Here is a 25,421-nt window from a genome sequence, read left to right as displayed (position 1 = left end):
TTATAAAGTATTGCTAAGTTACGAAAACAGTACCTTGGGACTGCAGCGTTCATCAAAGTAGGTACACTTTAGCTTTACCAGTGGTCTTACTTCAAATGTTATTAACTGACAATTGTTAACATTTATTCAACCATTTCACATTACAACTACAAGTACTATTAATAATTGTTAAGTGATCCAGTCAGTGTACAGCAATAGGTCTCCTTGTTGACTGAGTGACGTTGCTACAGTGATGATCCTGATAGTGTCTGTGTCTAGAACAATATGATAGTGAATATGAGTACATGTAGTTACTATCATAACATGTGGAGACCAGTGTATGTAATATGGACACCTTGAGACCAGTCACCTTGGGACCAATGTAATATGGACACCTGGGAACCAGTGTACGTAATATGGACACCTTGGGACCAGTGTACGTAATATGGACACCTTGGGGGACCAGTGTAATATGGACACCTTGGGGGACCAGTGTAATATGGACACCTTGGGACTAGTGGTGTGCGATATCAGGATTTTTATTTCGATATTATATCGATACGATATTGGGGTAAATATCGAGATTTCGATACGATTTTTGATAATTTTTAATTGTGTGGGTGGTGTAATTGCGTGGGCGGCCGATATTTATAAATATGCTTGAAATGCAATTTGCACACAAACCATTGCATAAAACTAATAATAAGCAAAACTGGCAGACAAGTTTTTAAAGTGGCTAGATAGTACAGAACCAACCTTCATTTCTAGCGTGATTGCACAATCACACACTAAATGCTGTAGATTTATAGAAATATTCTTCGATATTTCGATAATTATTGCAAATTATTACCTTTTCGATAAATATCGAAATCTGCTAAAGCAGTATCGAAAATCGATACGATAACGATATCGACAAAATTATCACAAAATCGATATTTTTTCGATATATCGCACATCACTACTTGGGACCAGTGTAATATGGACACCTTGGGACCAGTGTAATATGGACACCTGGGGACCAGTGTACGTAATATGGACACCTTGGGACCAGTGTAATATGGACACCTTGGGACCAAACAATATTTACCTGATTTTCCAGATCAGTTTAAGTACTAAGGGATATTTTTGGACCTTAACTAAGTGTCTGGATTATGTAGGTGTCCTCAAGTGTCCACATCAACAGGTTAGACCTGTAGAGAATTGGTCATATTGCATGCCATTAGCCTAAACAAGGTATACTTAGCTGCATCACAGTAGCACTAGTAGCGCTGGTAAGGATGTGTCTGGAATGTGTCTAGTATAGATCAACCATATCATACAGTACAAGCTAACTATTGGTATTTTCAGATTGCATATTTGTAGTCATGGAGCTTTATTATCAGGATTGGATTTTTTCTAGGTAGAGGCCAGAGGGCAGTTCCCTATGAAATTGACCTGAAGATGCTGGGTCTTTCTGTTGGGTAAAGCTCTTACCATCTGTTCAAAAGCACTAGCATCTAGTAGTACGAAAAAATTGCCAAATGGCCATGTTGTAAAATTTCTTGAGAAGTTGGTGTTCCATCCATATGCTGCCAGCAGTACGCGTTGTTTTCTCATCATATGCTCCCCTCTTGAAATCCCATTTTGCCTCCTTTGAATTAAAACCACTGTTTACTTCACAATTTGATTAGGAACTCATCCATTGGCTTGTTTATTATATGACACCACTGACTTTTGGAATGCCACAGTCTCTAGTGATCAAGGGGTGGACTATTAGAACAGTCTGTTCCATATCTGAATGGACTTTATCCACAATGATGTCATGGAGTGCAAGATGGCAGCATTATTTAGGGTACTAATGTACAGGTGTCTAGGGAGAAATTGCTTTTGATCAATCATATTTAAGCAAGATACCGATCAGTAGCCAACAGGTATGGGTATAAAGTAACAAAAGCCATTACAAATGAGCGTTATCTCGAAAAATTTTCAGTATGCAATACAAATAGTTTATTGTGTTGTCTTATAACCATACCTGTTGCTTGGAGATCGATATCTCCTTCCCTGGCTGAAATATGATCGATCTCATAATTTCTCCATAAACGCCTACACAAGAGTCCCCCAAATAATGTGGCCATCTTGTGCTTGTGACATCATTATGGATAAGGTCCATAGCATAAGTTGAGAAGCATGTGACCTTTAAACTTCTATGGGTTCACCAAGACTTCAATTAGGGGTCAGAGTACCCAGTTCTAAAGGTTACAGGTCAACATCACATTTCACATTCACAGGTACAGAACACACAAGCCAGACATAGCCAGTAAGGTTCCCAAAGTATATACGAGAGGGATAATGTATTTTTGGGAGGTGTGTGAGGGGAACTCAGGCTGTTATAAGATTTTAGGCAGTTTCAGCTGAGGCCACATACACTTGACTTACCAAGAGAAGGCAAGGCATTTTGCAGTCGGATAACTTATCCTTGTGCATCCCCCCCCCCAAACGCATACACATGCACGCACGCACGCACGCACGCACGCACGCACGCACGCACGCACATACAACACACCTGATGCAGAAGTTTCGATGACACTTGTCACAACATATCGGTACTAACTCTTTCTGTTTACACTTGCGGTATGTACACCGATGGAACAAACTGCTCTCCTTTGGTCTATTAGTAGCTATGAGATCCTGACAACCACTGATAATGTGCTTCTCTACCTGCACATACACACACACGAGGTAAACTGTGTACGACAAAAGAATTATAGTAAGGCACAATATGGTCAGGATGTAGTCTACAGTAGGCGCTAATAACTACCAGCCATGAGTGGTGTCTTAGTAGAGCTCCACTTAACAAGAGGAGCTGTCTATGCAAAAATGCTTAGCCAGAGCAGTATGTTGCCACAACACAAGTGCAAGACGTTAGAATGTATTGGGTCAAGTCATTATAAACTGAAACAACAAGCAACAATAACAAGCCTACCATTTGTGTACATAATGATTCAGTACAGACACACACACACATACACTATACACTGCAGTACATGCATAACACAAGCACACAAACTTTTAAAATTACAAATTAATCGAAGGCTTGTACTTAGGATGTATATAAAAATTTTCCTGACACCCAATATTCAGAAGAAGCCAGCGTGAACTAATATACCATAGATCAGGAAATATTCGACAGTAAGAATATTTCGTGGTTGCCTCTACCAACGAAAATAAATTACGTGCAATAATTTCGCTCTTGAATATTCTCTATTTGCGAAATATTTCTTGGAGGCTGAGCCGTCAAAACCGAGATTGAAGCACCTGAGGAGTGAGTATGCTGTTGGAGAAGAAAGACTAATGGCTTACCGTAAGGCTTCCAATATCTAGTCTCACGTGGCCAGCCACAGCTGGGCATCCTGATTCCGTGACAATTGCCCATTCCATGTACAACAGGTACCTGTATATCAACTTTTATCGTATCTTGCATGTTCATTTCTGGCATACTGACGAAATTATTTGCTGTACAGAAAAATTTGCTAGTAAAACATTTTTGTGGCTTGGGCTATCCACGAAAATATAACACATTGAATTTATTTTTAAACTAAATTATCTAGAACGAAAATTTCCCGATTTACGGTACATTACGCAATGTACTTAAGTGATGCTTGAAAGCATTATTCCAAGTGATCCAATGGTTACTGATAAAATATCAACAATGAGGTTAGATAAAATTTGATAGATTAATTCTACTTTGTTTGTGTTTCAAAATGTGATTGATAAACAAAACTGTTATGAAGAAACTCAGCGTTCCGGATGACTACATGTGATTCACCACTAACGGCCCCCCACATTTATCAAACAATTGCAACCACAAACAATTGTCTAGGCTGGATTACCAGTTGGATATATCCCTATAGAGAGATAGATGAATCCATTTTTTATAGAGTATATTTTAGTAGAGCTAAAGACTTAACGTAATTTCATTACCAGTTCATGTGGGCTTGTCCTCCCCATTGACAATGTATTAGGGTAAAAGCAAGCCCTAGTACACCAACTGAAGTGGTATTGTATACAACTCACTTGATCATTAACATTTCTTCCATCCTTTAGTAAGATGACTGCTTGACATAATGGACATGTTGGTAACACCACCTGTAAAATGTGTAATACTTAGAATACACTATACTCAGACAGATGGACACCAAATACTGACGCACACTACTCTCTTACATTTCCCATTTGTTGATTGGGGCATTCGTGAGCTACTTCATTCATGTGTTCTTTACTATAGCACAAACAGTAGTTCCAAGGAATTTGATGAAAAATGGAGGGAAAACACTAATTTCAAACATCAATATACAAAGTTAAAGCACGTACCAAAATACTTCTTGACATTTTGTACACGTAAACGGTAGTATGTCTAGTCGCCTACAGTAGCTACAATGTTTTCCTATGCCCATCAAGTCGATTTCTTCCGAATTGGCCGCCATCACAACAATATAAACACCTCACTAGGTTTCCGCTGGTACACATTAAATGACTGGACGATGGAAATGATGACATTTTATGTCCATAAAGAACTGCTGACTGTATGACAACATTCACTTCTGTCACCTAGCACCGGATATCTATTTCCGAATATTACGCGCGTCATCAAGAATATTCCAGATCATCCTACGGCGCGCGCAAATAGTAGCTCCACCCATGTGTTTTTGCTGGTTAGTAATGAAGGCAGCAGAATTGTTTATCGTTCTGATTCTGTTATTTGCTGGATCCAACAGTGATGCTAAGAAAGACAAGCAGATTGCTTTTACTATAGCGGTACAGGGACAGGATGACATACAATTTTATGAAGGAGACGATCCCTGCAAAGTGATTAAGAAATACTGCAAGGGGCTAACTCGTTTGTTCCCTTACGAGAAATGCTTTGAATTACTACATGCAAAAACAAGTACACAGATTGGTCAGCTGTGGTCCAGTCTGCACCAGAAGCTCAAAATCAATGAAGGACTTTTCATCAAGTGTGACCCATTTAGGTTTGATGCTAAGGAGTACATCAAGAGTGTAGATAGAGCTCATTTAGGTACCACAAGGAACAGTACTGCTGTTATACATGAACTGCTCAATCATCTGAAGAAAGCAATGCAGAAAGATGAACGAGCACTTGCATTATTTAACACTCGTAGAAATCAACTTGAACTCAGTGACCTTGAAAAAGTGTTGCTTTACAGAAAAGCTCTTTTGTTGATACCTACAAACTTGTTTGTTGTGGATCAGTTTGGACTAGCATTGATATTTGTTGACAGAGAAGAGGAAGCACGGGCATTGTTTGCTAATGCTGTTGTTAGGGGACTGTGGGGGAACCCCCTCCAGCGGCCAGTGTCAAAATATGTTAAAGGACTAACAGCCAAGCCGTGGCATGATAAGAAAGATTATCCCTTTATTGCCAAGCTGGAAGCTGGCGCAGATGAAGTGAAGAAAGAATTGCTGCACAATCTCAAGCAGAAAAGGCATATGTTTACTGGAGAAACAGAAAACTTACATGTCGGCGGTGAATGGACAGAGCTCAGAATTAAATCTAGTGGACATGGAATGATCAAGAAACATACTGACCTCTTTTCAAATACGATGAAAGTGATCGAAGGTTGTGGAGAAGAGTTTGTTAGCATCAAATTTTCAGCCATCCAACCTGGGACTCACATTCGTACTCACACGGGTCCATCAAATGAACGTCTACGACTACATCTCACATTAGTGCACACCGGAGGAGCTAGGATTAGAGTTGGTACAGAGTGGAGAACATGGGAGGAAGGAAAGGCCATCATATTTGACGACTCATGGGAACACGAAGTCATCCATACTGGAGAAGACATGAGAGTGGTCCTAATCATGGATATATGGCATCCTGAATTACCCCCAGAATCTAGAGTAGTTCACTAATTAGACAAAACTATATTGCATTACGTAATTACTATATCAAAGGTTGCGCGGTTGTAAATTAATCTCGAAATTAATCAACACGTGAGCTTTTGAGGTGAACATATATAGGCACGGGTGACTGACTACCTCTGTGTATTTGGACCATGGCGAGGAAGTCCGGGTTGTTTGGTGGACTATTTGGGGCATCTTGTATGTTAGATGTGTCACTACTTGATGACTTGCCAGCCCTGATCGCTCAGCTTGACGCACCACATCCAGCCAGAGCGCTAGTTGAGACAAGAGACAGTAATGGCTACACGCTACTACATCATGCTGCAATAAACGGGAATGTCAAAGCAGCGAACGTTCTGCTGGGGAAAGGCGGTACGCGATTGTGTAGCTATTTGTTTGTGTTTGTCACGAGGTTTGTCAACACGTTTGTTCTGTTGTTTGGTGTATGCTGTGTGTCACGTTGACCTCAGGTTAAGTTATACATTAATTATGGTGGGTGTGTCACTATGGCCTAATGTGTTAAAACTGACTTAGTGATCATTAATTTATTTAATTTATTTTAATAGTTAAACTAATAAAATGGTATGTTGACCATGCATAATTATTATTTGATATTCTGTTGCTCTGGCAAAATATCAGAAAATATGGGTAGGTAGTTATGTTGTTTTTTATAGTGATAGTACAACCAATGAAATAAAATTTTACCGTGAGCTACAACTACAAAAGGTCTTGCATGAAGCATAGTGGGGTGTTCCATAGTGCTGTAATGTGTTACCACACTGGAAAAGAACTCTTGACAGGGCTCAACCCAGAATATAAACCTAGAGGGGGCGAAGTAAGTCGCTTCGGATTCTAGGGGGGTCTGGGGGCATGCTCCCCCAGGAAAATTTTGAAAATTTAAGTGTAAATATACTCAATTTTGATGAAATTTTACTGTGATGCCATTGAATATTGACCATTGGATTATACAACTTCGGGATCAATTAAACCTTTCCATTTCTCAAGGCTTTAGGTATAAGCCTGGGGGGGGTGGGGGGGGGGGGGGGGGGGGCAATAGCTAACCCAGAGGGGGCCTGTGCCCCCCCCCCTAGATTAACCCCTGCTTGAGTAGTAAGAAACTGATTTGTCTGGACTTTTAGATTTTAATCCACATTTCTAGTTGCACTTTAAAAACTGTCTTTCACTCACACACATGATACTGAAGCCATGTAGCCATCTTGGCACATGTATGTGATCCTATTATCATGTGACTACGAAAAAAGGTGGTTGGGCCTGTACAACATAAGATATGGCTGTAGTGATAATCAACATAGCCAAGGCCATGCCAGATGAAATCTCTGCTTCTTTGTCCTAGCCAATAAATTCTTTGTTTCTTCGTCTTGATCCTTGCATACTAACAGACAATTCATTTCCATTGTTCCAATTTAGCGTATGCGTTCATGGTATGTAATTTCATGGTTTCTTGCAGTTAACAAAGCTACCATGACATTTTATTTGCGTGTAAAATTTTTGTGTGTTGAAATTTGTAGTGAAAAATGACTGCAATTCTTAGACTTGATATCACATTTACTGGTATAAGGATGTTTGGCTTCCCATCAGTCACTTTGATAATCACCTATCACACTTACTGCCTCATTCTTCATCTATCACATTTACTGCCTCATTCATCATTCCCAGTTTACAGACAGCAAGAGATAGGTGTCTATAAGTGGGTGTGGCTTCATGCATACTTACAAACTTCCCCGATAAATTAGTGCAGCTCCACCTATGTTTACAAGCAGTATCACACATTTCTGATATTAAAGTGGTTGTGGCTCATGAAGACTTACTGCAAGACTAGACTATGGCTCGCATAGACACTAACCCTAACCAAATATTATTGGTATGATGCTTGAAATAGAATCAATCCACACCCTTCGTAGCCGTGTGGTTTAAAGCAAAAATCTTTGAATTTAGCAACACTGATCTGCGATTTTGACATGAAATTTAAAATACTAAAATCTTGGGCTAAGAAATGTAAAATGCGAAAATCCTGAAAAAGTGCATGAACATGAAGAATTAATATACAAATTGCAAAAATCTGGGTATTCAGTATAAGATAGGAAGATTTTCACTCCATTATTCACACACCTGGTCACAGCCATAGTTAACTGCATAGAAGCATACTCAAGTTTGTGCCTTAATCTTTTATGAATGGAAGAATACGGAATAAATTAAATGTTTTCATACTGACAGTCAATGTGGTAGATGGAAAACAGAGAATTTATTTGGAGTGACCCAAGCTCTAAAAGTGGTGAGGCCTTTGTCAACATCAAGGTGAAAAGTTGTGAAGGTCTATAGTACCATTGGTTATTATTTTGATATTTGTGATGTTAGTAAAAAATTATTTTAAGGTTGTGGATGTTGTGCTAATGTCAACCACAACTACAAATTCTAGTACACATTCTGCAAAATCTGTGTCTTATTTTAGAGAACATTATCATAATCATTTGTTTAGTATGGTATGTAAAATAACAGGTTGAAAAATCCAAGACAGTGTAAGATACAATAATGTTGCTTGTATGATATACATATGGTATGATCCATTCTCAAACATCAGTCTGAAATAAAATTGATATTACTGTGGTGTTATGTAGCTTAGGAAGATAGTGCCCATGACTTGCTGTATACATAAAAATGATAGCAGTCTAGCTATGAAAGTTTTCTGCAAATCTTACCATATGTATTTACTCATCTACAGAAATTTTCTATCTCCAAACATTTTACATGTACGAGATTTAATGGTGTGTGGGTCATTGTGGAAATCTACGAAACATGACATTTTTGCTTTGGGTACATTTGCATCAGGCATTGTCTGTCTGTCTGTCTGTCTGTCTGTCCAGTAAGTTGTTACAAAATTCCCTATCATCTGTTTGCTAACTCTTCAAATAGAATATATGTGACCGGGCCTGTGAAAACAGGGCATGTGGGCACAAACTACACCCCATCACTCTACAGGTCATATCTCAGTGCTGGAATAGTATTTTTGCATTCTGTAACTTGCATCATGATGCCAATTAAATACTTACTAAGAGCTGAAAATTGCAATACCATAGTATAACGGTACAAAAAGTTATGAGTGATGCAAATGTGAAAAAGTAGGCAAAAATCATGTGCCCACATGCCCTATTATTGCAGGCCCAGTCACATATACATAATGTGTAATGAAAAATATGACTGAGTCATATGATGAGGTTGAAGTTGCCATACACATAAGGGGATGATAGCAATTTCCCTTTTTTATTCTTTATTCAGGTAGTTTCAGTTGCTATAAAAATATAACTGGTTAATTTAATTGGGTTTCTGAATTTGGATATTTAGGGAAGTTACACTTTACATATTGACAGGATGTTGGTGCATGTATAGCTACACCAAGTCTTAAGTAGGTTGCATGTGGGACATACCGGTACGTGTTGAGTGAACTGTGAACCACACCAGGTGAATTGTATGTACAATATTATGTTTGTCAAACTGTTAAAAAATCCACTGGATATGAAATTGAGTGTCCATGATCTTTGAATGACAGCACCACATGCCTAGTTGCTTTCTGCTATTATCTGTCTTGCTTGACTGCTTGTAAGCGTGTATGTCCGTATGGTAGTGTATGTATGTACTGTAATGTGTATTCATGTGTGCTTACAATACAATTTGTCAATACTAACACATTGTGTGTATTTCCACTATAGCTGATGCTAACGCTCGGTCACACCTTCAAGTGGTGAGTGATAATGCTGACAAGTCATAATATTTTATGTAAATATAGAACTACATAACAATCAGTTCTTATCATGTGACATCAATGAATAAATAGCTAGTTAGTTGTCAGTGTTGGGAATAACATGTAATAGTTATGCATTTTGTGATTTCAAGTAATATAATGCGTTACTATTCATAGTCTAGTAATATAACTTACGTTACTTTCAAGGAACCCATAGTTCGTTATATTAGTAATGAAAGTAACCTGTTATATCACGTAACGCGTTTCTATTACACTTCTTTAGTGATGTGTAACGAGATTCATAACACATTACCAGGTCCATTACTAACCAATTAGTGTTACTCAACAGCTAGTGGCTGCTGTCCTGATCCCTATAATATGATTATCCATATTAGTTCACACCTCACGCAACTGGTCACGTGATTTGCCAGCAATGTTTAGGTATGGCTGAAGTGGTAAAAACAATGAGCAGCTCTACACAGGTGCAAGAAGCCAGTAGCTATATTTACAGGAGTGTTTACTATATGCTAGCTCAGTAACTAACATTCAAGGTGTAAAGGAAAGGTGTATGGTCAGAGCAAAAGTAAGTTACTTTTCATTTGGAGTAATATGTAACTAACTTATTACCTTGCCCAAAAGTAAAGAGTAATTTGTAATACATTACATTGACAAAGTAATTTTCCCAACACTGTTAGCTGTGGGAATTTCCCCAGGGGTGTACATATGATGGCACATGTGCACTGGTATTATTATTTAGTATCTCTGGTGAAAAATGAGTGAAATTTAGATAATGGCAATTGTAGGAAGAGGGGCTCACTAGATATTGGGGCTGTGCCTCATTTGTATTCTACAGTGATATGAGTGCTGTACATACGGTACAGCCCAAGCACAACGTCGCACACGCAACTTTGCTTGAGATTTTAAAAATCGCTAATTGAGGGGCGTGGCAACTGTTTTGCTTGTAAGACAACATGGCAGCTGTTTCGTTCACGAAAATTGTGAGCAAAACAGTTGCCATGCCCCTTAATTAACGATTTTTAAAATCTCGAGCAAAGTTGCGAGTGCGACGTTGCACTTGGGCAGTACCATATCTTTATAGTTCATATGTGACCGTCTCAGCAAAAACCCAGCAATTTGAGAAGGAAACAAAGTTAAAACTTATAAAATTATGCAAATCTATGCTGAAAAGTAAGCGAAATTGCAGTGTTTTAGACTAATGCAAACAGAAGATATGGAAGCTGTGAATGTAAGTGCCTGTAGTTTATTTTCAATATAGTCACTGTTTTTTGTTGTTGCTGTTTTTACTGTTTAGCACTATAATTCCAAAACCACTTACCACAAAAGTCTGAAACTGTGATCCATTCCTTGTATTCTGTATATAATGCTGAGGTGATAAAAAAAATTCAGAAGTTGTGCGAACAAGCCAGGTTTTTGATGAGACGGTCACATAATGGTAATGATGATACATAACAATTACAATTATTAGTCATGGAGTCACTATGATCTCTAAATTACTGTATACAATTTCACTTGTGCCTAATATCATTGTCATGCACATTGCCTTATTTCACCCCTACCACTAGTACTAGGTACAGTTCACTGTATAAGTCATTCACTATACAATGGTTTAAGATTAAATTCTAATGAAGTTATTGTACACTTTCAGGACGAGGGCATTGTCCACTAGAATTATCAATAGCCAACCTTGAATGTGTTTTTGTAGTGTACAAAGTAACAAATGTAGCCGGAATATTGTGTGTTAATGTAAGACTAGCCATTTTCTATATGACAATAAGGTATGTGTAGTTTCTTCTCTTGCACATAATGAATTCTCTACAGACACCAGTTCACTTGGCAGCTCGTAATAGCCAGTTGGAGTGTCTACATGCTCTCCTTGACTATGGTGGAAGTCATGAGTGCCAAGATAATGAAGGGAAAACCCCTCTTGACTATGCCCAGCAGGAGGGCCATAATCTATGTGTTCACCTCCTAACAAAATACTCTGGTAAGTGACATGTACTCTGTGATGTGTGTGTAGTGTGTAGTGTGTGTGTGTGTGTGTGTGTAGTGTAGTGTAGTGTAGTGTAGTGTAGTGTAGTGTAGTGTGTGTAGAGTGTATAATGTGTGTAGTGTGTGCGTGCATGTGTGTGTGGATGCATGTGTTCATGCTTGCGTGTATGCTATGTCTGCCTGTGAAATAAGTCAGTTTAACATCTCTCTAAAACACAAGAAGAAACATTTAATTCATGGACCATTTTACCATTAGTACAACCATACAGGTGTACAACAAAGGGTTTATTATATTAATGGATATAATATCAACATCATGTTTAAAATATCCAAGTGTTAATTCTAGTACTCACGACAGAATCACATCTTTTAAGAATCCAGAATTTGGTTGTGGTACTAGAACTCTAATAGAACACACATCAAACACACACTGGTATATACTCTAATAGAGTACACAGAGAGTACAGTAAGAAGTGTATATTCTGTTTCCTATGCACATAGCTCATATACAGGAGAGCTATGAAGGTAGTCTCAGTAACTTGATGGATGAGCTAGAGATAGTGATGGCGAGAGACCCTCTACTCAGCTCATATGATATGGTGATCACTCAGAACATGCTTACTAGTGCTATATCTGAAATGGGTGATGATGAGATTGTAAATAAGTGAGTGGAACCATGTATGTGTGTTTGTGTGTAGTGTTGCGTGTGTGTGTGTGTGTGTGTATGTGTTGGCAGCACTAGTGTTTCTTGGATTGCATAATTGTGGAGGAAGTTCAAATGACTACTGTGTTTACGTGCGTGTGTGTAGTGTGGGTGCGTGTGTGTGTAGTGTGGGTGCGTGTGTGTGTATGTGTATGTGTGTGATACAAGTATGCATGCATATCCTAATGTTTGCATGTGTGTACACACTACATTTTGATGTGGTTGGGTAGGGATATAATGTGTACATGCACATGTGGTGTGTCCATATTTACCACTTTACAAACACCATATAAACACTTAATTTCACCCACAGGAAATATCATATCAATTGTCACACCGAGCTTAAGTCTAAAGTTCCAGATGCCATCTCAAATAAACTCAAAACTCTCACAGACTGCACTCTACTCCACATTGCGTGCTATTTTGGTAAAACTCAAGTGGTACAATACCTGCTGTCAAACTATTCAGAAATGTTATTCTCCAAGTCAATAGAAGGCTACACACCGCTACATGTTGCCGTGATACGTGACCAGCAAATTGTAGTGGATAGTTTGTTAAGGGAGCTTAACAAGATTGTTTCCATTAACATTTCAACTTCAGTTTCTATGGCACTTAATGAGGACCAGGCACTTCCACCACAATGGAAACGACAACGATCATCTGCCAATCTTCCTGCTGCTGCAGTGAGAGCTGTTGGAGTAATTAATGCAGTCACCAGTACTGGACATACAGTATTACATTTGGCTGCCATACTGAACCACGTGATGTTATTGGACCATCTACTATCACTCCTTGATCCACTACAGGTGGATATTGAAGCTAAAGACATGGTGGAGTTCACTCCACTACATGCTGCCACATTTTCGAAGGCCACAGAAGCTGTTGCTTTGCTGCTACAGTGTAATGCTAACCCTAACACTACTAGTGGAATGACTAGCTACACTGATGTGTTCAGGACTCCACTGGCTCAAGCTTGTGGTTTATGCCATCAAGACATATTTAGCACCTTGTTACAAGGTGGTGCTACTGATAATGACCTTGTCGCTGTGAAGTGGTGCTTGAATTGTCATCAACATGATAAAGCGACTGAAGAAATTTTTGTTAAGCTTCTGGCAACGTTTATTAAACGGGATGAGCTTTCCCGAGTAGCAAAGTCACATCGACGTGAAGGTGGTCTTAGTATATCAAAGGCTGTCTCAGTAGACTGGTCCAATATTCCACTGAAAATCATTGAAGTTAGCTGGTTGAAACTTGCCTTACAGCACAATCAAAATTTCTCTGCACCTAAACCAGATAGTCTTGTTCAGAATGTCACTTCACTAGCGATTTCTAATTGCTCCCTCACTGCTTTGCCTCTTGAACTATTCCAGTTACCAGAACTGGTGTCTTTAAATGTGTCAAATAACAAGATCACTACTATACCAGCAGCTGAGGAAAACTGTGAGCTATTGGAGAATTCTGGCTGGACCTGTACAACTCTAGCCAAATTGGACTTCTCTAATAACAAGTTTGCTAAGATCCCAGAGTTCTTGTTTGGCCTTCCCAAACTGAAATCCTTGGATGTGTCTTCGAATTGTTTAACTACAGTAAGTGTCAGGCTGTGGATTACTCCACAATTGTGTGAGTTTTGTTGTGCTCACAACAAAATTACTGTCATTCCATCTGACTGGAAAGAGTGTTTGGACCGAGTTGCACAAGATGTTCCTGTTCAAAGCTATAGAGCCAGGAATAATCGACATCAGCTCCACAGTAGATTGTCTGGGTCATTGTCATCCATGGTATCAGGTGATGCCAGGTTTAGCACAATCACAGAAGACTCTGAGAATTATTCACTCACTCCTCCAGTGAATATCAAAAGTTCCCATGGTTACCTATACAATACTGAATCTGACAGTGATTCAGAAGATAAGGATGAATCTGGATCATCGTGTGCCTACAGCAGTCATACGACATTACAGAATAGGATGATTATTACCAGTAGTAGTGGCCTAGTGGTGGACTGGGAGAAGGAACAAGATGTTGATGACAAGTCAGTGTTTCTGATGATGCTAGACTTTTCCCATAATCAGTTGACATGTATTCCACCTGACCTAGCATGCTTGGCACCTAAACTAGTTCGACTTAATCTCTCTCATAATGAGCTGACCTCTGTATTCTTTCCTAAAGGATTTCCAGCTGATTTGAAGCATCTAAATCTCTCACATAATCCGTTAAGTATTGTTAACAGTGAGAGTAACCTCACTATGGCTCTACCATGTACCAACCCTCATACCCCTCAAACTGATTGGAACTACACTGCTTTGTGTCAACATCGGTCGCACAGTCAACTAATTAAATTGCAATTCTTGGATCTGTCCAATTGTAACTTGTCAGCAGTTAATTTTTATACCCCACTACAATCACAGAAGGAGTTACATGATAAGATTAGAACATATGCTAGGATGCCGAAGGCAAAGCAGTTAGAACAGGTTCCCTTATTAGCTGCCGTTTCATCTTCTGCTAAGAAATTTGATGAAATTGAGCCGTTAGCCAAGCTTGTATTCCCACTGCTCTCCAGGCTACTCTTAAAGCACAATAACTTACGTGCTGTTCCTGATAGTGTCTGTGATATGGTTGCCCTAAGCTCCCTCGACCTCAGTCACAACCCCATTATCGAACTTGACAAGGAAATGGGGCAGTTGTGTAACCTGTGGGAATTCCCCTTGGAAGGACTTCAGTTGATTTCTCCTCCTCAAAATATTCTTGCTAGAGGAAAGACCAAGGACATTGTGGGATTTCTGGCCTCACTGTTGAAGAGGTTAGCTAGTGTTATGTCGAATATTTGTATAATTATTACACTGTAATCTGTAGTCAAATGTGATGAATTTTGGAAAATCACCCATATGGGTGCATTTGACACCTAAAATATTTAATAATCAAATCACAAACTTTATAGTGCAAATCTACTTGTTGATGGTTGTAAGCCGTTCTCAATACTTTAAATTACAAGAAAATTCTTGAAATATTTTTAAATCTGTGCCCTTATTAGCAACCTACTAAACATGAAAATTCTAATTGTTTCACGTGGGTGATTTTCCAAAATTCAGTCACAAATATGTCTTTATGATGTTGTTTAAAAAAAAAAATTTACTTATCATTTCTTAACATGTTGAGTGCATAGCTGCATAAATGAGGATTGATGACGGCTTAAGGTGGTTATTGGGATCACATCATGACAGTATTTGTGATTCTCTGCTCTTTGTAATAATATGTTTGTGTAACTGTGTTTGAATTACTCTAATGGAACATACATGTATATTATACTCTGACATAATAATTACATAGCCTAAATACATATTCAAGGTGGATGTTTGGTTTTATGGATAACGAATACTCTAAAAGTCATTTGCGTGTGATGTTTGTGTAAGCTTAAACTATGTATACACTTCAAATAAAATGAGAAGCTCTTTTATTAACTAGTAGTATGGCTGTAGTATAATTAGTGTATGTAAGTTGGATGATAACACAACAATGTATTGATTATTGTGTGGTATATAATACATGACTAGTTCACTGTATAACATGTAATTTTATTTTGTTTAATTTGTGAAGGTCCCAACCTTACCATCGTATGAAGCTCATGTTGGTGGGGAGGTCAGAAAGGGGCAAGACAACATTACTCAACAAGATCACAGAGAAAGGAATCACCAGTAAGATGCCTCGTTGGGGAGAGCACCATCAACCATCCACTAAAAATGGTGAAGCTCCCGTGACTGTGGGAATTGCTGTCAGTAATTGGACATATGGTAGTCGGCTTACAGTAAAGGGTAAAGTGAAGAGAATTACTTTTAAGACCTGGGATTTTGCTGGCCAAGTAAGTCAGTACATTTGTTATGTTGTAGTGTTTGCGTAAGTGTGTATGTATGTGTGTATATGTGTAATTTACCATCAACACCTTGAACCCTGAGTGATGTGTATGTAGGTATGTAATACGTATAAGAATTCACTTTTGTTTTAATTTGTGCGTGTGTGCGTGTGTGTGTGTGTGTGTGCGTGCATGGATGCAGTGTAGATATGTACATTGTACAGTACATGTACTAGTGGTAACACACACTCTACCCATAGGAAGACTACTATGCTACTCACCAGTACTTCCTGTCTCAGAGGTCACTCTACTTGGCTGTATGGAATATCACTCATGGCAGAGAAGGTGTTGAGGAGCTCAAGTCATGGCTACTCAACATACAGGTATAGTATTATAACATATCCACCATAACTGAACTATTAAATACTTGAATAAAATGCACACTGGCCTGAGTGTAGACTAAGAGTACACCTACTAGATTTTAAGTTGAAAAAAATTACTGAACTTTGTCACATACGTATGTGACTAGATCTGCACGAACCCAACTGTTAGCACTTCTTCAAATTTCATTTTATTACATTTGTGTTATCTAGATAGCAATGATCAACCAAAGTTTTACCTCTAGAAGCTAAGAACCTTCGAAGTTACTGCACTAAAACTTAGCGTGAACAGAAAGATTGATTTGTACAGTGACAATACGGAATATAAACTACATGCACTTTATTAAATGGTCATAACTTACGAATGCAGTCCTCTACCAAGATGCAACTTACACTATCAATTCCTCATACGTTATTTCACCCACCGTGTTTCTTGCATTCTATAGGCTAGTGCTAACATGTGGGATTCGTACATATCCGGTCACTAATCTTTCATCAATATTGTATAAATTTATATACAACTGCTGATCATGCGTATGTCTCAACATTCACCATACCATACAGTATCGCTGCCATGTTGTAGGCACGTGCTCCTTGTTCACCAGTGATTGTGGTGGGTACTCATGCTGACAGAGTGACTGATAGGAACACACTAACAGAGAACATGAGACTAGTTAAGACAATGTATGGGGACAAGGATAATCAGCTAGAAGGTGTGTGTGTGCGTGTGTGTGCGTGTGTGTGCACATCTGTGTGTGTACGTATGTAGATGTATGTGTGTGATCTCTCTCCACGAGACCTGGACAATCCTCCTGTGGATTACTAGCCCTGCCCCAGGAGGATTTACCTGCACAAGGCTCAAGTGCCTGAGTGGTGCACAGGCATCCCAGTATGGATCGCTGGGCGGCAATAGCTGTGTTTGATACAGCTGCCATTGGCCTTGTAATTTTTTACTTAATGCATGTGTATGGTGTGCATACAATGTCACATACACCTGTAGTGTTCTAATGAACACTATTTTTGATTTAAGTGACCATCATCATCGTATTGCTGATAATTAGCTTACCATTAATAGTATACAGATCACAATTTATCACGATTACAGGGTATCCTCCGATAATGGCCAATGTGGCAGTGAGTAATGTATCAGGTGCAGGGATCAAGGATCTCAGGGAGAAGATTTTTACTATAGCCAGTGATCTAAAGGAGATGTCAGGTTAGTACTGTAGTGATATGCCAATGTGGAAGTGAAAAATGTACAATACCCTTGTTTTGAGGAAGTTTTGCCTTGTCCTAGTCATAGGAAATATGTTTAAGGTGCAACTTTACACAGCAACAAATGTGTGTAGCTGTTTTGTTAACTACAGTTTGTGTGTATGTGTGAGTGTATTGGTGGATATTGCTCAAACCTACAGTGTACATAGTTACTACTGTTGCATGAATTGTACTGTTACTCTGAACTACGTAAATCTCAAAACTGATTCTCACAGGTGATGTTGTATTTTGGTATCAAACATGGCAATATGTATGTTATGCTGTAATCTTACTTGGTACAACAGGCAGTGGCACTGAGAAATGGCTGCAGTTATTCTGTACTGATTGATTTATAGTGTGTAAATATACTACTATTATTACATACCCACCATTTGTCAAGTAGGTTAAAAACGTAATTAAGGTGTCTGATGACCACATTATTATTATAGTAGACATGTCATGTAAGTGAGCATGTAGCTAACCACTATATGACCTTATTGAGAAGACCACATTTTTGTATAATTTATTAAAATGTCAATCTGTTTATACCTCTACCTCACATTACTATTCTCAGGTCATCGTCATAGCAACATTCACTACAGATCGGCTGCAACAGCAAGATTATTAATGGACCAACTGGTACCAGCTAGTTATCTCCAATTAGAGGACACTGTACGTAAGATAGCTCACCAGTACCATATCAACCAGAAGCCTCCAGTACTATCAGCCCAGGAGTTCAGGTATGTAGTGTGCATTATAACTGAAATACAGCTACAAATAAAATTTTAATTTATTTACTGGAACCTGTGGCATCCTATGTTAGCATTTACTTCACTAAACTATTCATACTGTAGCTGTCACTTGATTTGTTAGTTTTTAGTGCATGGATCCTTACATCATTTCAAATACACCAGTTTGTTTATTGTTTACATATGTGCTATTGTTATTTGACAATTATCACATACACTGTGTACACAGGAGGGAGGTGTTCAAGGATCCTAATGTTCGTATTAGTAAGGACATCAATGATAAGGAGTTGGAACAAGCCGTTAGGTTCCTTCATGACAATGGTCAGGTGATGTGGTGGGTGTGGCTGGTTTGCTACTAGCCCCTCCCACTGTAGGTACCATGCTGCACTATGAGGATACTGTACTGAATGACTTCTACTTTGTTGATCCTCAGTGGTTGTGTGACCTGTTAGCTCATATTGTGACTGTCCGCCAGATCAACCCGTTTGTAATTGAAGGTAACTGTGGAGTGTTGATAGTGTGACCTTCCTTGTTGAAAAGACAAGATCATTATTGTTGCCATTAAACTTGCTGTTCTGTATAATGGCATAAATTACTGCTACTTCATTGTATGTTGTCTGAATTTTTTTCTTTTGGTGTTATTTAGGCATAATGATGCTGAAGGATCTCAGCCAGATATTTCGTAGTAAAGAGTTTCCGATAAGATGGCAAAAAGAATACCTCCACTTGTTGACAAGATTTGAGGTGGCAATTCAATTAGACAATGAATCCATCCTCATCCCATCCTTCCTACCAGAGAAACCACCAACACTACCCAGAACAATGATACCTCCTGAAGTGGTAAGAGAGGTCATGTGGTAAGGGTGGGGGACTTAACAGCATCTTAAGTTACCTACACACCTACACACAGGACCTATCGAATGGTACGGTAGTACTGTTTAATTAGGAATTGCCCCCAAAAGTTCATGCACCGCCAAATTTCTGCCTTTGAAAATCATCCTAGATACATCTTACATGACGAAAATCACTTACGGAAAAGCAGTAGTCCATAATATATTATATACAGGTGGCCGGATATAAAATTTAAAATAAAACAAAGCCAAGACTTGAATTTTAGTCTCATTGCCTTTCTGCCTCACTGCCTGGCCACAGTTGCAAGGCTAGAGGCCAAATGAAGCAGCACACAGCCACCATTTTACGTCACAATATCAAACTCACCTGCCTTTTGAGGTTTTGATAATCTGCGCCTTGTCTTTTCTTTTATGTTCAATCAGGTTGCTTTTATTCTTCAGCCAATGAAACCATATCGAGGTGTTAATTTTCTATAGCCACACTTTCTTTCAGTGGCATATTTAGACGCCACAGAATTGTTTCAGAGCTGGATTTCAGAAGTGCTTCAGTCCCGGCGCTACTATAGGATACTCTGCAACTTTGTGATTGGGATCCTGTTTGTGATAGGTTCGTGACTACACCCATCAAATAAAGATCTAGGTTGACTAATAGTGATAGAGTATGGAGACCACAATCTAGCTATTTACTTAACAAGATGACCTCACCTCTTATTGGTCTAGCTAGTTGCACACCACTTTGTTGACTCGAGATACTCTAATACAATAGTCACTCTAATACAACAATCATGTATGATATTCTAATAGAACAGTCACAAGTTACACTGTAGCAGATCTAAAAATGGTCCTTATTAGACAGGTGGACTTTAAATGAGATCACCATACATCCATAAACACTTGAATGTTGTACCATATCTTCATAAATTCCTTATTTATTAACCCTTAAACCCGCATTCAGCGTTTTTTTTATAAAGCTCAAAATACGCACAATTGTTATTACTAAAGGATGAATCTATGATGGCTTCTAAACGGCAGTGTATGAAGCTTGTCTAATTACATTAGTCCAAAAACCACCTATCACTGGAAAGTACATTCATTGGGCTACTTAAAAAGCAATGAATAACCATTGTAACAACATTGACTCACTTGTTATGACAAGCTGAAGATCGATGTCTGGTTTCCGCTACCTCGTGAATGCATGTTCTGGAAGCCATTTTTATGAATGTCTGACTCACGTGACCTTTAAATGCCGTGATTCTCCAATGCGTGGCAAATCTACTAGCGTTTATTTCAGCTCGATACAGTGAATTGGGACGGAGTTATGATCCATTTTCTGGAGGTATGTATTGGCATGCATGTTTTAATTGCGTACATGTTGTTTCTTGGTGAGTTTTGGCCCCATACATTTGTCGAAGAGTAAATCCCTTGGTATCATATTATTCCTTATTACATCACAAATATAGTGGCACAAATTGCATAGCTGTAGAGTTATTAGTTCAACAGCTACAGTGTTTTGTTTGAGGCCATGCGTAAAAGCCGATTTATCGGCGTATGCGTTTTCAGTGCATTGTTACTAAAAATTATTTGCGGGTTTAAGGGTTAAGACAAATGCACTTACATTATTATGTAGTCGCTGTGTTAATTTAAAAATGATGTTTGGATCTATGCAATAAAAAGTAGTGAAAATTACATCATAGCTCAGTGGGAAAGTCCCTACTTTGGCACATTAGCTATAACAATTATTTTGTTCAATGCCAAAGTAGGGATTTCCCATCAATCTATGCTGTAATGCCATCATTCATCTCTTGTTTCCCTACTTTTATATTACATAGATCCCTACTTCATTTAAATTAACAATAATTTTTATAATACTAGTGTGTTATATAGTAGAGCATTCAAACACTCTAATAGTACAGTCAATTTGTAGTACTGTAGCTCTTTTATTTAATCTGTGCACAAAATAAAACATGAATTTAATGTACCATGATTTGATTTTGATAAAATGTGTATGATTTTTGAAGAAGCTAACGTGAACTTTTAAAAACACAATTTTAGGAAAAATGAAAAATAACAGTCCTGAAATTTCCAATACTAAAACAATCCATTTCCACCTGTTTCACTTCCTTTCACTGTATATTATTTGAACTTTTTGCTTGCAAGATTGTGAGGAGGTATCAAATGAGGACACAAGGGTACCTAATAATTTACCATTTTGGCTACTGTGTCAGTACTATGTACAACTACAAAGTGTTTTTCTATATAATATTGTTATTGTACATTATGTTACAGTTTACTTGTTGACTCTTGTGTAGGTGTGTCTTCCTCCAATTTGTTATTTCTTAATGACAACATTTGTTCCTGTTGGGTTCTGGTCACGACTGATGTCACGATTGTTTGCTGACACCTCCATCACATTACTGGCTAAAGAAGGTTGTGGTGTTACAAAGAGTAATGAAGGTATGGTGCTGCTAAACATGGATCAAATGTTCTCAAGCATTTGCAATAGTACCAAAACAGCCAAGTTGTGAAAAAGGGTGCGGCCTTGCAAAAATTGGCTAGCATGAAAAAGATGTGATATCAAAGGTGGCGACAAGAAATGGCTGCAATGATATTATATGAACGCCACTTACTTTGTGACATTACAAATTAAGTGAAATAACAATTGCAGCCGTTTCTTGATGCCACCTTTGATATTACACCTTTCCATGGTAGCCTATTTCTGGAAGGCCACACTCTTTCTCACAGCTTGGCTGTTTTGGATTAGATATCGTTTCTTTTTTGTACTTGTTATGCTGGCTTTTGTCTATCTTTTAAGAAAATAAGACGAACTTTGAAGAAGCATATCTCAAAGATGACTGAACAAAATTTAACTAATATTTGGTATATATGGAAAATATCCTATCCTGAGAGATTTTGCACAAAAATGAAGTGTTTCTGTTCAGCTCATACTGAGGTACGAATGCGTGAAACTCAAAATACACACTTTTTTTGTTGCACACTTGGAACACATTGGCTTTCCTTAGTCGGACGACACTATTGTGTGTCCTTATTAGCCATAAGTAGTCGAAACTATTCTAATAGAACATACACCCTTTTTATAAATCATAATAATGTTTAATGTGTTCATGCAGTTCTCAGTCTTATAGTGTCTAGTTGTGTTTATGTGATACCAAGTGTGTGTTGATCAGTGAGAGTTCTGTGTTGTAGCCAATTCTCCTGCACTGAACTGGATCAAGTCTCGATGTAGTTTGGAGCTACAGTATGGTAACCTCACACTGTTCCGTTTGGCAGAAGTGAAGGACAATTATTTCTCAGATCCCACTGTTACTCATGTATCAGTCTTTAAGAATAGCACATTTCGTAAACGTCTCAACAAAGGATTTTGTGGTATTTCATTGGAAGTGATGGACATATACCCAGTCATTAAACATGCTGAACAAAAATTTTTAGAACGTTTAGCTGCTAGTGATAAGAAAGGATCGGAACAACCCCACCAATGTGAAGAGATGGCTGAGGATCGTACCAACCGTCTGCTTGCAGCTAACAACCCACCAGCAACACTGCAGAAAAATAATACTGGAATAACCACTGTTGAAGTTCATAACACTGTTGAAACTCAAAATGGTGACAATGACAACAAGACTACAGTTGAAGTCCCTCCATACTTGGATCCAACACAAAGACCGAAGAAACATAAATATGAGATTATTGGTGAAACAGTTGTCAAGGGACCCAAAGATTATTATAACACCATTTATGAAGCTTTAGATCTTGCTGCATTCAAATCACATCGGCCTTCTATGACCGCATCATTTGCTGTTGATTCACAAGCAGTCGATGCTCTTGCTTTAGATAAACAGTCACGACATCCATCAACTACTAGTTTATCCTCTGCTAACACTTACAGACACAGCTCAACCAGGTCATCTTCTCAAACAGGTGGGGTTACAGGAGTCTCCTTGAGGCCTTCATTTTCCACTGATGCATCTGGTAGTCCAAATTTTCATTTCCGAAGACAAGGATCAAAGGGTCATAGTAGTAGCCAAACACCAGCATCTAGCTTTAAAAGTAATGATCTGTTGACTGCCTCAGGTCGTAGTCAGCGGTCATTGTCAACTTTTGCACCTAGAAGCAGGTAATTCTAACAATGTACGTATTGTATAGTTAACATTGTCTCTAGTAGAATAACTGTTTCACTGTGTAAGTTAGTATAGTTATGTTGTTGATGTGTTTACAACTACATCTGATTCACAGACTGTTTAATGAGGGGCAGTTAAATTACGTACCTAGTTAAATTACCTCAATAGTGCCTGTTTTGTTTTCATGTTAATTCTATGGCTTATTTTACATACAGTTATGATGGTTAATGTACATCAATCTGCAGACTGATTTTAACTTACATATCATAAACAGTTTACCTGTTAGTCATGACAATATATTATATTGCTAATTGTTCTATGTTTGCAAATGTTTATTAAAATCAAATTAACTTTGTTAGTAAAATATTGTATGTCATTGGGTGTACCTTCTTTAAGCATACCAAACTAAGTTGAATTGTCAATGACTTTGTGTTTTGTTGAGTTGGTGAAGTGAATGAGAAGAAGAAAGAGTGAAAATGATATAATTGGGGAGAAATTGGAGGGTTTGTATGCCTGGGCAATTTACTATGCTGGGAATTACACTATAAAATTATGAAGTAGACACAGAGCTGCATACAAACATATCCTGATAATTGTAATATGTGACCCACTCAGTATAAAATGCTGCAGCAGTTACACTGTATGTAAAGCTATTTTTGCAGCACACATTTTGCCCAATATGTAATAGTTGTACCACGGCTGCGAGGGATTTTGCTGATATATACACCCAAAGCCCGAGGGCTGCAGGTGTATATGTCAGCAAAATCCCAAGCAGCCATGGTACAAGTGATATATATCACTTAGGACGCATTCACCTAATAGGTGAAAGAACTAACGAGAACTCTTCCCATTTGTTTTATACAGTAGCATCTGAAGATCGATCGTGGTTAGCGTGGGTTAATAGCCATCAAAACGTTCTCCATACGTTAAAACATCATTAATACGTTACTATGCTTCAACACACAATGTTAGAAAACTTGCAATTGTGGGATGGAGTTTATATTGTTATCATTTTTGTACTAAGTTAAGCCAACTAACTTCGCTAATGGGACAGTAAGTAAGTTATTATATTAAGTTAAGTACTTAGGACTGTAAGTTACTAACCTATTTCAACGTAGCAGTAGTAGCTTTGCTGTTCCATGGTCTGTTCAAAGGCTGATACATGGTGGGTAGAAATACGCATCCACAATCGCCCAAACGATTATTTTATGTAGAGGTGTACCGATAAACCGATATATATCGTATCGGTGGCCGATATAACAATTTAACCCTATATCGAAAAAGCCGATAAAATACAATAACACCGATTCGATATACCGATATATGCACGTGTGCATTCGGAAAAGTTTTATTCGTATAATTTGAAATATAAATTTGTAAGGTCATGGCGAAAAACGTGTCGAAAAAGAGGAGTGTGATTTGGGAGTACTTTAATATTGACCCTGAAGATGAAAAAAACGCTATATGTAACACTTGTGATGAAGCTGTAAGCCGAGGTGGAGCGAGCGCGAAGAATTTTAATACAAGTAATCTACAATACCATTTGAAACGAGAACACCGTGTAAAGTTTGATGAATTGGAAGTAAAAGAAGCCGAGAGAAACGACTGAAGGGAAGCAGAACAGGACACGAAGCAGAGAAAGGCTGATGTGCGTCAGCTCACGCTGAACGAAGTGAAGGAAAACAAAGACGCATGGACGTACGACCATCCACAACACAAGAAAATAACGAATTGGATTGCAGAAATGATGGCCCTCGACTCACAGCTGTTTTCCATTGTTGGCTTTCTTCGATTATTAGCCAATGTATGTCCTAGATATGTCATGCCATCGAGAAAATACTTTTCAAAAAAATT

General features: G+C 38.3%; 3 protein-coding genes across 3 annotated transcripts in view; 2 read left to right on the top strand and 1 right to left on the bottom strand.

The window, feature by feature from the left end:
- Positions 1-86: 86 nt before the first annotated feature.
- LOC136253270 (AN1-type zinc finger protein 2A-like) lies at positions 87-4,586 on the bottom strand. The gene is made up of 5 exons (XM_066045906.1): positions 4,330-4,586; positions 4,183-4,237; positions 4,033-4,104; positions 2,522-2,676; positions 87-254 (listed from the first exon to the last, which is right to left on the bottom strand). The coding sequence occupies exons 1-5, from the start codon at positions 4,440-4,442 to the stop codon at positions 182-184; spliced, it is 468 nt and encodes a 155-aa protein (XP_065901978.1). The 5' UTR covers positions 4,443-4,586; the 3' UTR covers positions 87-181.
- Positions 4,587-4,642: 56 nt separating this feature from the next.
- On the top strand, positions 4,643-5,954 carry LOC136253269 (ornithine lipid ester-linked acyl 2-hydroxylase-like). The gene has a single exon (XM_066045905.1). The coding sequence runs from the start codon at positions 4,657-4,659 to the stop codon at positions 5,890-5,892; it is 1,236 nt and encodes a 411-aa protein (XP_065901977.1). The 5' UTR covers positions 4,643-4,656; the 3' UTR covers positions 5,893-5,954.
- Positions 5,955-5,957: 3 nt separating this feature from the next.
- The window catches only part of LOC136253267 (leucine-rich repeat serine/threonine-protein kinase 1-like), a 33,323-nt gene continuing 13,859 nt past the window's right edge, over positions 5,958-25,421 (top strand). The window contains exons 1-15 of the mRNA XM_066045901.1: positions 5,958-6,255; positions 9,609-9,640; positions 11,480-11,645; positions 12,152-12,314; positions 12,667-15,150; positions 15,945-16,206; positions 16,458-16,580; positions 17,161-17,290; positions 17,683-17,793; positions 18,406-18,571; positions 18,810-18,901; positions 18,955-19,077; positions 19,227-19,420; positions 21,741-21,885; positions 22,636-23,563. Of these exons, the coding sequence (XP_065901973.1) occupies positions 6,036-6,255; positions 9,609-9,640; positions 11,480-11,645; positions 12,152-12,314; positions 12,667-15,150; positions 15,945-16,206; positions 16,458-16,580; positions 17,161-17,290; positions 17,683-17,793; positions 18,406-18,571; positions 18,810-18,901; positions 18,955-19,077; positions 19,227-19,420; positions 21,741-21,885; positions 22,636-23,563 (5,339 nt within the window). The 5' untranslated portion in view covers positions 5,958-6,035. The remainder of the gene's footprint in view (positions 6,256-9,608; positions 9,641-11,479; positions 11,646-12,151; positions 12,315-12,666; positions 15,151-15,944; positions 16,207-16,457; positions 16,581-17,160; positions 17,291-17,682; positions 17,794-18,405; positions 18,572-18,809; positions 18,902-18,954; positions 19,078-19,226; positions 19,421-21,740; positions 21,886-22,635; positions 23,564-25,421) is intronic.

This window comes from Dysidea avara, chromosome 4, assembly GCF_963678975.1.
Source record: "Dysidea avara chromosome 4, odDysAvar1.4, whole genome shotgun sequence".
Taxonomy (NCBI): domain Eukaryota; kingdom Metazoa; phylum Porifera; class Demospongiae; order Dictyoceratida; family Dysideidae; genus Dysidea; species Dysidea avara.
This window is presented reverse-complemented; position numbering and strand designations above follow the sequence as displayed.

Bases quoted from the DNA above. Each gene is read 5' to 3' on its own strand.
- LOC136253270 (XM_066045906.1), bottom strand. From the start codon at position 4,442: ATGGCGGCCAATTCGGAAGAAATCGACTTGATGGGCATAGGAAAACAT. The intron at 4,238-4,329 runs GTACGTGCTTTA...TTTGTGCTATAG, and splicing joins AAATGTCAAGAAGTATTTTG to TAAAGAACACATGAATGAAG. The intron at 2,677-4,032 runs GTGAGTTGTATA...GTGTATGTGCAG, and splicing joins GAAGAAATGTTAATGATCAA to GTAGAGAAGCACATTATCAG.
- LOC136253269 (XM_066045905.1), top strand. From the start codon at position 4,657: ATGTGTTTTTGCTGGTTAGTAATGAAGGCAGCAGAATTGTTTATCGTT.